The sequence below is a fragment of the Coturnix japonica genome, chromosome 1 (genome assembly GCF_054131305.1).
Source record: "Coturnix japonica strain WE chromosome 1, WE-NBRP24, whole genome shotgun sequence".
NCBI lineage: Eukaryota > Metazoa > Chordata > Aves > Galliformes > Phasianidae > Coturnix > Coturnix japonica.
In genome coordinates, this window is record NC_140663.1 from 22756056 (window position 1) to 22773716 (window position 17661).

Consider the following 17661-nt stretch of genomic DNA (forward strand, 5'->3'; position numbering starts at 1 on the left):
ACAGAGCAGTGAACACAGAGAAAATAAAGAAGTAACTTTCAATGTAATAGCTTCCTAACATCCCACCAAAGTCCTTTCTCTGCTCTTTCTTTAATATCAAAGATATTTAAAAAAAATAAATACACAACAACAAAAACTACACTGTGATTATGTTAAAGAAATAAACAGGTACCGTGAAAAAAAGATGGTAATCTGAGAGGCACACAAACTGGAGTGCAGCATATTCACTGTGTGGTCACTCTTGCCACAACTTGGAGATGAGAGAAATTGCAGAAGCCTTCGCCACTGATTGAAGAGGAATTGTATAGTGCTTGGGCACCAATTACATACCACTGAGATGATATATAAAGAGCTTCAATTACAGTGGAGTATTTTGTCAGTTAAAACAGCATATGAATATCAGAATAAAAATTAGTTAAGATACCATTAAACGTATTAAAAGGTACTGTACAATCTTTCATCTAACATCACATTTTTATGAGTACTGAATGGTAATGTACAACAATTGCTATAATATATATACATAAAAGAGGCAACCTGGATTGTATCTAGTGTTCTATTAAATTATTTTCAAGAGAGGTGAGCTGATATGCTAAAACCTATACAGAGCTTAAGACTACCTAATCAAACTCAACACCTGCTGTTTTGCAGAATGGTAATTCAGAGAAATTTCTCTCATTCCATCTACAGTAGAAACAGGCCATCACATCAGAGGTTTGTGAAGGAGGGGAAGGCCATCCTTTTATGTCACTAGCATCAAATCACTGGTAAACAGCATAAGCATATGCTCGTGAGAAGGCTGAATTTTGTAGAAGCAATCAACTCCACATTCTGAGTTTACTGAGTACAGCAAACAAGTTTATCACAGAAGTGGGTGCAGGGTATTGTTTTTATTGATCATTTTTCAATATCTTAATGCTAAAATTGAGGTAAAGTCGAATTGTTGTCTCTGTAAGTGAAAACAACTTGCAGAAGGTTAAAAATAATACTGTAAGATTAATGCCTAAAGCTTTTGTTGTCACTATCAATATTAAGTCCTTCAACATGTGGTGTACATATCGTCATACAGGACAAGAGACAGAAGATAACAGACATATTTCTCAAACCTTTGATTTATTTCTGAGCCTAAAAGTAAGATTTCAGATACCTATGTTGTCTTGCTAAAGGTTACTAGGCTGCTGATAAAAGGAAATATAGCGATATAAATGACAATGTTCTCAAAGAATACACATCATTTATTGCAACCATTAAGATTAAAAAAAAAAAAAAAAAAAAAAGCAACAGGGATAAAAGCTTTTCATCCAGAGACTACACCAAAGGATTCGCCGTACTCAACATGCAGTTCTTAGCATGAGTACTGTAGCTGGAATAGAATCATTCAATCCAAAATATCCGTTATGCTGCTGATCATGATCCCTTTTCATAAAAGCCCTTTTTGTGGGAGGAGCTGAGGGGAATATTAGACGCTATAGACACTGGCTAGAACACTGCAGCAAGTCTCAAGTACTGCTACTATTCCAGTTCTTTACAAGTTCTACAAGAAGTTTCCAGCACAGTCTCAATACCAAGACGGTTATGGTACACAACCAAGCACAGAATTTGTGTCTCATGCTACCTGTGAAAACATCTCAGAGATGCATTTTTAATTTAAACCCTCTGAGAAACCATGTGTACACTGACACAGTAGAACGTTCAATAACTTTAAAATAGATGTATGAAAATCAGTGCAAATGAGTACTGTTTCTGCAGTGTTAAAGGACTGTAAACCTGTTCTCATCCGCTTAAATCACACATGAAATGGTCTACTCTGAGTTTAAACAAACTGATATTAAAAATTTTCCTCAATTTAAACTATTGTATATAAACATTCCATTTTGTAGCCCACAGAGGCCGTTTCATCACTATTTACAGCACTGTTATGAACCAACCAAATACTAAGCTTGTTCTTAGAAAACCAAATACTGTTGCAGCAGCTGTATTTAAATAATTTTCATTTTTATCAAATTTAGAAATTACTGGAATTCCATTTTATTTATTGATTACACTAAGACATTAATTTGGCCCCTTAGTGATAAACTGTTCCACTGCTGTTCTGTACGAGCACCTCAGCTGTAACAAATACACCTGTAAGACTGCTCGCCTACACTGTCTCAAACTCTCTGTGCAAAGCACGTGAAGGCCTAAACCTTTAATAAATGCTGTAAGAGAAAAAGCACAAATAAGACAAAAAATATTATTCAGAACAATAACTCAGTATAAGAAGATATCCCAAAGTTTCAAAATAAAGATCTTTATTTCAAAATAGTGTTTGAGAATAGCACATCCAGTTAATATGAAATACAAAAAGCAAGTTACCATTTTTTCAAATGGGCCAGTTCGCAGAGCTATATACTGAAACACTGTACAGGTTCACAAGAACAGTTATAAAACACAGTTCTGATGTTTTAATTTTACTTAAACTATATTTTCACATTTGTCTCCTAATTCTGCTTGTTTTAATTACACAAGGTGCTTATAAGATTGCCTATGGAGTGAAAATTACAAAACAGAATTTAATAATATAAATACAGTAAGAAAGTCCTTAAACTACATACTAATATTCTCTGCTACAAAGATACATTTTACAAAAGTGCTAATATCTCTATGACAAATAGTAGCAGAATATATTTAAATGACAAACAAATCCCATGTTTTATTTTTTAAATTGTAATACTTTGATAGTTCTAATCAATGTAAGGGTAAACAAACACAGCATTTTCAGTTCTTAGCATTTCACAAAGGAAGTCGGAAAAATGTAATGTATCTGTATATGTTTGTATGTGCACACGTGTAGGAGTGTTTGTACATATGCATGTACTTCTAAATAGACTTCTTGTATTTAGAACTTGTATTTTAACAGGGCTGGAAATACATTCTTAATGGTAAAAACATTTCTCAGGATCTCATAATTTCAGTTAAGCAAAAAAATATCTGAGTTCCTTTAAGCAGAAACAAGGCTTATGTAAACTGTATGAATTTGTACATAGAAAAAAGACTCCTTGGATTGACATTTACATTTTTATACTATCTTAACCTGTGGTAAAAATAATTTTTACTAACATCCAGTATTCACTGAAAGCTTCAAATGCAAATGTACAGTTTTCCAAACACAAAGCGGAAACTGCTCAGGCAGAGACATCCCAGCAGTACCGGAGACAGGAAGTCCTTTTTCCCGCCTCCAGAAGCACAAACAGACAAAGAACAGCCATAACTCACCCCTCTGTGATGAGGACACAAGGAAGGACAGCTAGTGTTGCTACCTAGCCCCAGAGAACATGTCCCTATCACTACTGTGTCAACCATAGGCCTCCGATGGGTGAAGCACTGTCTACACTTTTTCCAAGGTGCATCAAGTCCCAGTGCTCACCGTGATGCCCCCAATTTCCCCAGAGGCATTATGCCTTACAAAGGCAAAATGCCTCCAGGCACTGCCACTCAACCAATGCACCTCTTCCCCCTTCCCAATGTGGTTTAGACTTTTAGGAGTCATAATTGAGCCCCATGGGCCTGATTCTGAGCTCGGGGAATTTATCAATTTAACTATATGATTGCTTATTAGCCTGCCTATTACCATAATACCTTTGTGCTCCCTAACTGGAGCTACACCAATGGAAAATTCTGACATTAATGGAAATGTACTTAGTTAATGCAACACAGATCTGAATCTGGCCCAACATACAGGGGGAAATAAAACAAAAAATATGAATCAAAAAATAGATAAGACACCTTCTGAGTAAAACTGCATTGCACCAGAATATACCACAATACTGCAGATGTTAAGACACCTCCCAGCTTCCCATTACAGATGAGGACTTGGCTATTTTACCTTCAGTGATAACTTGCAGTAGTAAGCACTACTAGTCAGTGTTCACAGGGAGAAGCTTGGTTTAATGTTAGACAATTTGTTGACTCAGCTTCACATTCCTGCAATGTTTAGTTTGTCACATTTACATAAACTGAATTCACTACAGAGGAAAGAGACATTAATGGTCAAATCACTTAACAGAAGAAAGGTATTGGCTACTGATGACCTTTTAACAAGTTTACTACATCCAATAAACTACAAATGGGAAATCTGGAGTGCAGATAGGAAAGTTACACTATGTGAAATCAAGATGTACAGGTGGTTTGTGCAGAAAAGTTAATAGTTTACAGACGTAAAGGGGATAAACTGGCAAATGGGAAAGAAAATGGGTACCATTATTCCCTAAATCTGGGAATGTCGTAAACCTCTTTATATGTTGGACCAAATTCATTTCACAGTTTCAATGACAAAAACAGATATTAACTAGACAACCTTAATGGTGTAATGGGTAAAAAGTTGCCAACCAAATCCCGGCTTATCAAACATTTCAGATCATGTTATCCCTCTTTGAAAAGAATATATGTTTTTAAAGTTTCAATTTTCTACACAACTTCTTTTTAAGTAACACTTAAAACATATATAAGAATACTGTATTTGCTTTTTACAACTAAATTCCTTGACTGATTCAGTATTACTTTACTCTATACCATGTTTCAATTGTGCTATCCTTTATGGGTATTTCCTACACAATGAAAAAATAAATATTAAATTATGCGACACTATCTGTAAAACAACAAAAACTGACAGGATCATTTATGCTTTGACCCTCAAGTAAACTATTGATAATTTCCGTTTTATAGCCAAATTTTAAAGATTTATTAGTCCATTAGTTTGTTAGTGTAAGGATATATTCATGTCTACATAAATTTCCGAAGTCTCTTTCTAAAAAGAAGCATTTCAAGTAATATTAGTACTGAAATAAAACTTAAGTTCTCTCTCCCATCTTGACTGATACCAACAAAATCTTGGTATTTTAATAGATGGCAAAACCTACTTTTACTTTAGTTTGCCAAACATTCATGCATTACCAACAAGGGAAAATATGAAGAACCTCTCTCCAACCAACCAGATATTCAAAACAAAAGAAATGCTGTCAACGTGATGTTGCTAGCAAAATCAACAGTAGATTACTGGTGTTGACAATTTAACTTAGATTAAAAATATAGGCTGTTTTCAACCCCTAAAGAGACTGAATAAAGGACTTAAGAACTCCTGTAAAGGAATGTTTTGTACAGAGCCCCTTGAGCATTTAAATATTAAAAGTAGGTAAAGACAAGTACTTAAGACTTTGCCCTGTAGTCTCCATTCTGACCAAAACTTGTCACTAAATTCAAATGGCAACTTTGCATATATCACCTGCAGCAGCAAGCCTACAGTTCATTTTCAATAAAATCTTCCATTTGCAAAGCCAAAAGTAAGCTGGAATGTAGCTTGAGATTCACATACAAAACTATACAATTTGTGTGTTAGAATACAGATTTGAGGATTGCTTAAAAAAAATATTTATATATCGAGAATGAGCAGTGCAATACCAGTTGGTTGTGTGAAAATCTTACCTTGTATTTCTTCAAACGTATTTAAAGAAAAGCTTTCTCCAGTTTTTAAGAGAAAAAACTAGGAAAAGATAAGTATTTCAGGATGGGAAGCAGATCCCACAGCATTCCATGCAGATCTCCAAGCAATCTGAAGATTCACAACATGCGTCCATTATGCCACAGTCCATATCACACGGGCAGTTACAGTCATCCCCCATCTCATCCCCACAGCAACAGCAGCAGGCCTCCGATGTGCAGATGCCACAGGATGCTTGTCCCAGAACAATGTTACAGAGGGTGAGAAATTCACAGAACAAGCAAGCCAGGATACAGTGAACACAGCAATCTTCATGTGTATCAGTTCAGTAGAACATCACATATTAAAGAGAAAAGGAAAAACAAAGAAACACATTAATATGTTATTTTAAATGCATACATATCACATTGTCAGATAAGAAGTTGAAAGACAGTGATTCGGAGTAGACATAATCCAGTATCATAAAAAAACACGTTCCCTAACTTCAAGGTCACTTAAGTAGCCTTAAATCTCCAGTTCACTACCAGTTTTGGTGGAAGTTTCCTTATTCTATACAAGTCTCCTGTCAATCCTTCTGAAGTTTTACTTCATTTCAAGAGAGTTCTTAACAATAACTGAATGTCAAAATGCATCTCTCACAAGTATTAATAAGTTACATGAGGTAATTGCAGAAGTTTTCCATGAACTGTCAGCAAAAAACTCTGTCACCCAATGAACAAATTTATGGTATAGCTTCAAACAATTAATACATTGATTAGACATGACAAACACAAACCAAGGTGCAGAACCTTGTCCTTGGCCTTGTCAAATGGTATGTCGTTCACATGGGCCCACCTCTTGAGACTGTCAAAGTATCTATGGATGGTACCCCTTCCCTCCAGTCTGTTGACAGCACCACACAGCTTGGTGTGATTGACAGACTTACGAAAGGAACGCTCAATCCCCACTGTCCACATCACCAACAAATTGTGCTGGTCCCAACACTGTCCCTTGGGGCACACTACTCACCATTGGTATCCACCTGAACACTGAGCTATTGCCCACAACATTTTGAATGAGACTATTCAACCAACGGCAAGCATTATATGCCCTCCCATAGCAAACATGTACTATCTATAAAGATTCTAAGAGGTAGTGAACAGCCAGTCCAGAAAGAAAACTGAAACTTGAAAATGAACAAAATGTTTAGCTTGAAAAATATTGTTCTTTACTAGACTAAACTGTCATTCTTCATTTTACAAAACTTTTTAACTCCTTTAGTCATAAACAACTGAATACTGGGAAGTTGTTCTGGGGAAAATATCCTTTACCATCTCGTTCTTTTCCTGTCCCTAAAATTCATCACAAGTATCTGCTGCAAGAAATCATTAGCAAAGCCAGGATATTGAGCTATATCGTCATTTATTCTGAGCAAGTATATAATCTTCTTAAAATTCATAGATTAGAACCTGTTATCATAATGGAAAGCTTGCAATTGGTTCCAATAGTAATATCAAGACTCCCAAAACATTTACAGTATCAAAAATGATCAGGTTATTATCTTGACTGATTGCAGGAACTTTGATGGCCAGACAGTGTACAGCTGAGTTTACACTAGCATGCACCAACACAGAAATGCAGTTCACAGTTCAACATCATTTAGAAAATCTTTCCCAAAAATGAGATTATCTACCTTAGCTACGCTACCACCACTGTGCCATAGATACATTTCTCTTCCTAACTACAATAGTGTCCAAAATTAGATGGAGAATGCCTGTATCGCATTGTTGTCACAGTCACAATATACATCATGAACACAATCAAAAGAAGTGAAAAGCAAGAAGAAAGAACCCTGTTATAAAACTCACATTGCTGTGCAGGAAGTAGAACTGGGAAGAAAACACAGGTAAGACTGAGCTATTTTTACAGAAAGTTGCTGCCTGTATTGAAAGGCTGCTTTTTCTAAGTATATGCTGTCACTAAATAAACGACCTTCACAGAAAACCCAGAAGATATGTGAAAAAAAAGCTGGGGAGTATCAGTTCACTGAAGAGGACCAAAGCCATACCAATGGCAATTAATTAGCTGGTTGTCATGGAGATGGTGTTAAACTTGTTCAGGTACAATCTCCTTTCAGATTTTCTTTTAACGTGAAGGAGAAAGATAAATAAGCCAAGAGTTAAATCTAAGAAGCCTTCATATTTGAGGAACTGAGATATCTACTGTTTTGCATCTTTAAAACACAGCTGCAAGAAGCTAATATCATAACAATTTTCAACTAAAAACATATTTGTAAACGAAACACCTCAATAAAACTTTCTGAGTATCAGTATTGAAAATAAGATGCACAAATAAATTATATCACCATGTCTGCTTCATATAGGGCTATACAAAATTTCAGGGTGAGAAAGCAACTTTCACATAACTTCTATCATAGGTATTTATTTCTTGACAAGAGAAACAGTCCGTAAGTTATAACAAAAGCTCATTCTGGACCCAAAATATATTTTCCCTGAAACACAAAAAATCTTCACACTAAGTCAATACTGACATGGAGAGGCTGTGCTGATTCAAATGATGATAGTTCCAAGATAACAGCAGACACAAATAACCATTTTTTGTCTTTAGTACTATGATGCAATCTCTCTAAGTCTTTCTTTCCATCTCTTCTTTACTGACTGAAACACTGTAGGAGTATTTTCCTACTGCTTATTTTGATTTCCTTGTGCCAGGATTGTAAAACTCATCCTTACCTAACAATTTTACTTAAAGTGAACTAGCATTTATTAACATGAAGATACCTTTTCTTGATCTCCTCAGTCTTCATTTGTACAGTGAAAATAAACTTTGATCTACACTTCAATGAAAAAAAAATGAAATAATCATGCTTTTATATTCTTCATGGCATTGGCTTTTAATAACTAACCATGTAGCAATTACTAAGCACATGACAAAGAATGCTCTTACCTAGCCCTAACTAACCAGCTAAATTCTGAATAATAACTCTATACATCTGCAGTACCTATACCTCTCTTTCTGGGTGGATGACTGGAAGAATTTCTTCCATGTATGAAACCTATGTCTTCGCTTCTCATCTACTGATATAATTACTATTAAGATGAAAAGATATCACAGTGTTTTTTGTAACAGCAGTGATATGAGACCTTAAGGTTTCATAACATATTAACATATTAAACAAAACTCACACATTCTTCTCAACTACCCTTATTCATACTTCAAACTGTCCAAAGCTTTCTTTGTTTACTGAGGTGTTGTGCCATGGCCAAAGAGACACAGCCATGAAGAAGATACTATACAATGCTCACTCTCAAAGAGATAATGACTGGTGTATCAGTACCACCCTGGGCACAACTAAAATATACTTCAGTACTTGCGTGCACCCTGGATATTTTTCCCTGCTTCCATGACCAACTAATGTAACACATTAAGACTCTACTTCACTTCCATGCTTTGACCTTACTACATGAAATTCCTAACAGTTTCTGCGCATGAGTGAGAAGTGGGACACTTCATTCAAACTGGAATTAAATTTCATTTATTATAGTTGGGAAATAAAATCTAAAAAAGTAAATTTGATGTTCTTAAGGCCTGGTAACACGTTTTGCAGAAACTCTGAACATATTTGAGTCTTTTCTGCTCAACAAACGATAAAGTACTATCAGTCATAACACAATACCTATGTTACTTTAAAAGGCTCTTTTATTTTTTATTTTTAGAACCAGACTTGCTTTCCTTCTTCTTTTTCCACTAGATATATTCATGCAAATAAGAATCAGAGGTGTCCTTTTACCAAGGATTCAACTCCATGTACCTTGTTGTTGTTGATACAGCACTGTTGCTGAGCAGCTAACTTACAAGTTTATTGAAATTCAAGCTTTCACCTTAATACTTTCAAAGAGAGAGAACTTAGCCTGTTTCTCATTATATAAATCCATTAATGAAGATAAGACTTTCCTCAAGACTTACAGACTAAACTGTAACAATCTCAAATTTCCACTGCTTTTCAATTTTTCTACCACACTTTTCCCTAATTAACATTGAAGTACTGCGCTACAGATGAATGCTACACAAAAATATGCATGAGGGGTGTTAAACGCTGCACAGAGGTATATTCTGCACGTTAAAAAAAAGATATGTCTGCCCTTGCTCTCTTATCAAATGCATTTATGATTTCATCAAAACACAGTATCGCATTTGTTGACTAACACTCAACCTCCAAGGGCTCTGCTGAATGGCATAAATTATGTTAGGCTTGGTCTGTCAGCTAAGAGAAAATCTCTCACAAGAGCAAGCCAAAGTAAAGGGAAAAAAGAAGATCCACTTTCAGACACACAAGTTCATCCAGAGTTATCCTTTTATTTTGAATTGGATGAAAGTAAGACCCAAATTAAAAGAGTCATTCCATGAGGCATTTTTATATACAGATGTAAGTAAAGCTGTTTCCTTAGTTCTTTGGCATATCTCCAAAAGAGACAGATTTGTTAGGGAACTTTAAACAACGCCAAGGCAAATAGAATCTCAACAAACTCAGTCAAGCTTTTGTTGCTTAGATCACAGATGTAATTCCAGCTACTTTGTGCTACAGCACAAAAGCGTGTATGTTACAAATAACAGGTACTTTAAACCGGCTACAGATACCTCAGATAATATCCAGACCAGCATCTTAAAATCTGACCTTGAGCCAGCAGTGTGCCCTTGTGGCCAAGAAGACCATTAGTATCCTGGGGTGCACTATAAAAATGTGGCCAAGGGAGGTGATCCCTCCCTTTACTCTGCCTTGGTGAGGCCACATCTGGAGCACTGTGTTCCAGTCTGGGCTCACGAGTTCAACAAAAAAGGGAACTTCTACAGGGAGTCAAGTGGAGGACCACAAAGATGATGCAGAGCCTGGAGTACCTCCTTATGAGAAGAAAGGATGAAAGATCTGGGGCTGTTCATCCTCCAAAAAAGAAGGCTGGGGGATTGATCTGATTAACATTTATAAATACTGGAAGGGTAGGAGTCAAGTGGAGTCAAGTCAGGCTCTTTTCAGTGGTACCCAGTGACAGAACAAGGGGCAACAGACACAAACTGGAACATAAGAAGTTCTATGTGAACGTGAGGAAAAATTTACTTTCTTTGAGGATGATGAAGCACTGGAACAGGCTGCCCAGAGCAGTTGTCGAATTTGCTTCTCTGTAAACATTCAAAAACCACCCACTTTCCTGTGTTTCCTGGGAACCTGCTTTAGCAGAGTGTGGGTTTGAATGATCTCCTATGATCACAGAATGGTTTGTGTTGGAATGGACCTTTAAGATCATCTAGTTCCAACCCCCTGCTCTAGTAAGAGATACCTCTCTCTAGACTGGGTTGCTCAAAGCCCCATCCAGCCTGGCTTTGAATGCCTGCAGGGCACTCTCTGCAAGCTGTTCCAGTATTTCACCACCCTTGCAGTAAGGAATTTCTTCCTAATATCTAGTCTAAATCTACACTCTTCCAGTTTAAAGCCATTTCCTCTCGTTTTGTCACTACCTGCCCCAGGTACTGGAAGGCTGCTATAAAGTCCCCCCAGAGCCTTCTCTCCTCCAGGCTGAAGAGCCCCAACTCCCTCAGCCTGTCCCCACAGCGGAGGTGTTCCAGCCCTCTGATCATCTTCATGACCTGCCTCTGGATCCACTCAAACAGCTCCATGAGGGGCAGAATCACCTCCCTCAATCAGTACAACCATTCTATGATTCTGTGAGTCTGTGAAAACTGTTTATCCACTGATACTCAAAGCTCCAACATTATATCTCATCCCAGTTATAAAGTTACATTCTGTTAGGGAAACGAAACAATATTAAAACAACCTTAATTTTTGTCAGTGCATGTATTCAAGCACTTCTGCAATTATGCATGTTATTTGTTTCTAAAATATTTATGTACACGTTGCTCTTATATTTAATTTACTTTAAATACTGAAACATACTTTTTTATTTCAACTTCCTTTTTATCCTCTCATCTTTGTTTTCATTAAAAGGTGCAGTTCCAGTTAAGAAACAGATTTTAAGAGATCATCTATACTGTAAAAGATCTGCAGAAGTTAAACTGAAAAATGTGTACAGAGAAACACAGAGGCAGGCTGATCTGTGCTGCTTTTGTAACGTTTGACACTAACCTCTCACAAACTGACCCAATTCGCTTTCATTCCAAACAGGCAGGTCACATACAATAAAAGGTTTCCCTGTCTGCAATGGTAAATAAGCTCACTTACAGAATGGTGACCTTGGTCAGCTTTTTACTAACTATATCCACTGAGTTCAGACAACTCAAAACAAATCTCCAGGCACTCCGCTGTCTCACAGCAATAATCAAAAAAGGGCAAAACCACAATCAAAGTGCTGGCTGAGGTCCTCAGCGGGGGATCGCACCAAACCCCTGCAGCGCCCTGAACAGAAGCCCCAGCAGGCACGGTGGGCTTCCTGCTGCCAGCACAGGCTGGGATAACCTACACAAAGGGATAACCCACTGCGAGGGATAACAGCCCTGGCCAGAGCAGCACAGCACTAACCTACCAACAGGAGTGAGCTGTGGAGAAGTACCTCCAGCCCAGGTTTGTAGGAGGTCTACACAGACTGGGACGTCAGCTTACTGAGTGGCTGCATGTGTGCAGATGCAACACCGTGCCCATAATATATGCAGATCCTGTGCAGCTTCTGCTACCCATCCCCTTTTAGAAAATTCACTGTGCTCAGTAAGACTGTGACATGAAAATAAGAAATCCAGGGAGAACAAACCAATCTGTCACATGGAATACATCTATCCCTGGATGACAGAGCCACAATTATTTACATGGAGGACAAGAAAGTTACACATTATGACAGGTGATATTTTAGCATTTTAAAATATAAGAAGACCATCTTTCCTAATCAAGAAAATTAAAATATTGCCCTAATGGTTAAATTACATTACAACACAAATGGAAACTTTCATCAAAGCCTATATTTTAAACTCTTAATATAGCCATAACCTCAGAAGAAAAACGATCCAGCTGGTAAACATACTATGAAACATGCAAATTTCCAATACCTAAGGCTTCCTTTGAATCTGCAACTTTCATTCCCATTGCTCATCATGGCAAATACTGAGACTAGTCAGATGCCAGCTGGACTGTGACCTTATAAAATAGATGCTGTGGAAAGACCTTTCTTCATTACAGGCCCCGTGTTCCACTTGCTCTTTTAACACAATGCGTAAATCACCTGCCAAGATTTCTATGCAAACAAAATATAAACCACACTTAAAATACACCACTTTTCAAAATACCTTCTTAAAAATTACACTTTTGATGATTTGATGTTATTTGCACACTGACTGACAACTGCCTTCTGCCACAACTTTGTCTAAGAAAAACACTGTTAGAAATAGTTAAGTACTCAGGCAGAGCTCCAGAATAAATTAAATTCCAAAAGATAACATTAGAAATTTTGGCACGAGAGGTTAGAAAGATATTAAGTAGCTGCCTAAATGCTGGTGGGATGGATTTCAGAAATGTAAATAAGAGACTGAAAAAGGGAAAGAGATGAAAGAAAAAAGGAAAGGAGAAACTTTAATGGCCAGCAGGTATTTCTGCAATATTAGGCTGTGATACCAATCCAGAGACAGGACAGTATACAAAAAAACTACTGCATTTGAGAGAGGAAAAAAAATCCTATTCAAAATCATACGCCCAAAAGGAAAAGGAAGTTGACTGAAAACCATGTCAGTTTATATAATGTTATATAAACCAAAACAAGATCCACTACTTCAAACAGAGAAGTCTGTTATCCTGCTAAGGCAGCAACTCACCACTTTCTGTGTATGTACACATACAGGCTCTTAAGACCCCAGCTACGGGTCTGTTGGTTGGATTTGTTTTATTTTCAGTTAAGACATCAGTATCACACTGGATACTTTAATTGGTGTAGTCAGCAACGTAAGTCAAATAGGGCTCATCACTTCCAACATCTAAAGCAGATAAAGTTTATACTAACTGAAGAAAAACTGTTGCATTCGAATGCACCCTGAAGTGTTGAATTTTCAACTTCTGATTTCAAGAAAAAAACACGTTGTGTGAGATTGCTCATTGCATCTCTAATGCAGGATACACAGAATACACAATTCAGAAGACTTTTCTTTATCCGTCTCTCTCCTGCAACCAGGCCTGGGAAGAAATGAAGTAAAATCTACTGTATATGAAAGAATTGGGTTCACAATCTGCTCCTACTTTATCACCTTTCCAGTCACCCTAAACTCAGATTCTAGCAAGCTGTTAGAATTGTGGTAACCACCCTAACAAATGTAGTGACTTGTGGAGTTGTGTGGTCACAGCAACCTGACCACAAGTGAGAGCTCCATTTCAAAACCAGTATTTCCTCTGTACAACATTTACTTATTTACTTTTATCAACAATTGCTTTCTCAAAACTAAACAAAACAAACAACAACAAAAAAATATATCATGAAGCTCCATATGTTTCTGGTAGAAAAAGGTTGCTTTTTATTTAACAAAATAATTAGTATCAAACTCATGTCATTGCTCCTTTCCATCACACTAAGTTCTACTTCCATCCCTCCCACTATCCAACTTCTCTTTCCTTATGCAATCCTATGTATGTCATTATTATCTACCTTCCACCATTCTGATACATGTGTATGTACTCACTAACACTTTCTTCATTCCTAACACATAGATTTACTGTACATCTGCCTCACTGCTGTCGCCTTTAAACTTCCTTCCCTCTTTAAGTTGCTTTGGGCAGAAAAGAGTTTGTTCTCTCCTCTTCTGCAGATAAACAGAGGCCCCCAAATACAGCAGCTAGAATTTTTTTTAAACTCCTTTTCAATTGCTTTTTCTGTTTTCCAGGGTTTTTCTGTGCTACCCATAATAGGTGCAGGAATGACAATGCACTTCACCAATGGTCTGCAGAACACAGCTTTGGAAGAACTGCAACACCTTCAATACAAATCATTTTGAATATTATTAATACTTCTTGGAATTAAAAAAATCAAAAAACACAACTTTTATTCCCTACATGCAGCAAAATCTATCCAGTCTCTTTGAAAACTTTCTAGAACTGAAAGTGTTCAGAAATTGTTGGGTGTTTTTGTTTGTTTGTTTGTTTTTAAGAGAAATTCCTTCTACTTCTTAATACCTTTGTTGGGGGGGTTGGGTGTTTTTTTTTTGTTGTTGTTTGTTTTTAGTGCAAGTCATGAAGTTCAGTAAGATTTCTTCAGGGACAATATGGATTAATAATAGATGCAGAAGAAGAACAGAGCTAGCGAGTACACTTACATCCTCCTAAGCGTTGCTGTGTGTGAAAGTGTTTCTGAACAGCATATCCTGCTATGATGACTTGACACCATAGACTCATTTAAAAAGACAGAATTAAGCTTCTGTACCATTGCTACCAAACTGTCTTTCACATTTTAAGCATTTCCAATACAACTTCAATTCTTAAAGCTCACATGATGTAATGTGCAGTACAAGTGGAGCTTGCAGATGGAACAATTAATAAGTTGTTAACTGTGATAGGGGGATTCTGGTGGGGAGTATCACTCCATACTGAATTTTTCTCTGGTTGCTTTTATTTACTTAACAAAACCAGTTATCTTCCTGATTGCCAACAGTCCAGAGGACTCAAGGATGAGATTATAGTATAGATTTCCAGAAGTATTCATAAGGGATTAACACTCGTTAAATTCATAAGCGTTTCTTTTCATACTATGGATAAATTATTTTTCTTTACATTATGATTTGTTCTTTGTGTTATTTTTTGAATGTCAACTGACTGCTGCCAGAGTCCCTGATTGAGGCTATTACTCATAGCCTACAGTTACTCCATGCAGCCTCATGGGCAGAAAAAATTGAAGAAACTATTGTAAGGCTTCCATATGTGCACTGTGTAAACACAAATTTAAAACTGCTGCACAGAACTGAAAGGCAAAACACATTTCAAAACTATGTATTTTTTCAACAACTATTGCCCTTACTGGCGTATCACAATACTCTGGATACACCTTATTCATTGAACAATACAACTTATGTTTCACTTGTATTGAGGAGCAGAAAACAGAGCAACAAATATTTGCAAGGTGGGTCAAGCTACTCAGAACACGTCCAACTTACAACAAAGAAAATTAAGACATTACAAGATTATACGTATAATTCTGAATATAATCAATCTTAGCTATTACATAAGTCAAGAAACTAAATTTTGTAATAAGAATCACTCTACATTTCCGTACATTCTGCATATTGCATGAAGGAGCAATGTACGCAAAAAGATACCACACTGGAGGGTGAAACAGTTTTCACAAAATAGAAAGAGATGAGGGGAATATATCAAGTACAGAATTACGATTTGGGAAAGAAATTTTAAAGGACCAAAAACCCAACTGAAAAATAAAATTGGGTTCTTGAAGATATATATGAAAATAGGGTATAGCAAAGAGGACCAGCCCATAGCACAGTACAAGTGAAGCTCTACCTGATATTATTACATAGATTCACTCAGTAGGTTTGATTGAAGTAGTGGAAGCCAAGAGAAGTCACTCCACTGAAATCAGTGGGTTTCACTCAGGCCACTACATACAGTCTTTCTGATCCCTTCTGCTTTCATCCCGGCTATGAATCCTCCCCAATTCACTGAACAGTGCAGTCTCCCATTTCTCTGAAAATCTGTCTTTACTCACCTATCACTTTTTTCTTTTTTTTTTTTTTTATTTTTAACTAGTAACATCTATGCATCCTGCCTGCACTCTGTAAGAATAACAATCTCAAACAAATAAAACTTATATAGATTCTGCACCCCTGTTGTAACAGGCAGGAGCAAAGCTCTCTGAGTATATCAGTGCTAATGGGAAAGCAATGGAATGAGGAAAGACTGGGGAACACTGGGACCATTAGAGTAATTGCAAGCAGTGAAAACACACGCACAGCTAAAATGCAAAGCAAAATTATTTACTTTTGCTTATTTAAGCTGTGCACTGGGAGCATGAAGCTTCTTCATGCAAATTATTTACAACATAAGGCACGTTCATTATCAATAAACAGGTCTAAATTTTCTTATTTAGTGTTCAAACCTCACAGGTAGTCAGAATATCATCTGCTAACAACATTCTCAAAAGCAAACTCTACTGTTGTTGAACCTGCCACTAATGCAATTAAGTATTTACTGTGTTTTCAACTACTGCTTTAACTTTTTTCCTGAGATACTTGTGATGATGTTGACAGGCGTTTCTGTCAGTTCATGATATTAACTACAAAGAAGAAAACATCACCAGACTATGCTGGCAAAATATTTGAAAGCAACAAATCTCCCATTGCTTCAATTTCCTTCAAATACTTAATAGTTTCCTTTGGGGAAGTAACTTGCTTTTTATCATAATGATTTCTATTTGCTTCTGGAGCATGAGTCATGCTCTTCAATTATTTTCAGTTGATTGTGTAATTATTAGTGAGAATAGGGTTTGGCTAGCCTACATTCCGTTTGTTTTTTTAATAAGAATTTCTGCTTACCTTCAGGTGAAGGCTTTTGAGAAAACGCAGAGCTTATTTTACTCTTCTTGCTGCCATTGCTGTTGACAGACAAGGTGGACTGAATTTTCCTGTGCATTTTTTCTGAAACAGGAGATGAAAGTTTTTTGTTGTCTGCAGATGCATGCTTGACCCCGTTGTGCATTCCACTTCCATTACTCAAGCCCGCATGGCCATTTTGCACTTTGCTGCTTTCTTCCTCACCCCTTTCCAGTGCTGAAGTATTTGGCTGAGGCAAACGTTGAGGTTGTGCTTAAAATGAAAGAGAAAGAAAGTGTTAATTAAAACTGTAAATTGAACACTAAATACTTTAGGCCAGACTGGGCAAAAATTAACATCCTCAGACAAAACAAGAAAGATTAAAAATAGTTACAATTAAACATTTATAAAATGCCTCATTCATGTCTAGATGAGGCCCAGAATCTCCTGTTCATCACTGCACTTGTTTGTGGTTCTCTGAATTGGGCAGAGAGATCAAGGCAAGCAACGGGAAGAAGGAAAAAGCCCAGAGAGGGATGAAAAAAGAATGAAAACTGAGGTAAACCCTAGTTAAAAGAGAGACTAATGAAGAATTAGTGAAAGAAAAATGAAAAGCATGGAAGATAGAGTCTGCAGTAACAGAAATGAAACTGCTGGTTGAACAACATGCC

The 17661-nt window shown here is 36.8% G+C and overlaps 1 protein-coding gene across 8 annotated transcripts in view; it reads right to left on the reverse strand.

The window, feature by feature from the left end:
* Positions 1–2274: 2274 nt before the first annotated feature.
* MDFIC (MyoD family inhibitor domain containing) overlaps positions 2275–17661 on the reverse strand; it is a 47820-nt gene continuing 32433 nt past the window's right edge. For 7 of the 8 annotated variants that reach the window (XM_085530253.1, XM_015853769.3, XM_085529958.1 and 4 more), the window contains 2 exons: positions 16994–17263; positions 2275–5785 (listed from right to left, as the gene is read on the reverse strand). In XM_085530253.1, coding sequence (XP_085386379.1) covers positions 5538–5785; positions 16994–17263 — 518 coding nt within the window. In that variant the 3' untranslated portion in view covers positions 2275–5537. Of the gene's footprint in view, positions 5786–11323; positions 13638–16993; positions 17264–17661 lie in introns of those variants that run through there. The other variant, XM_085530138.1, reaches the window with a different exon arrangement.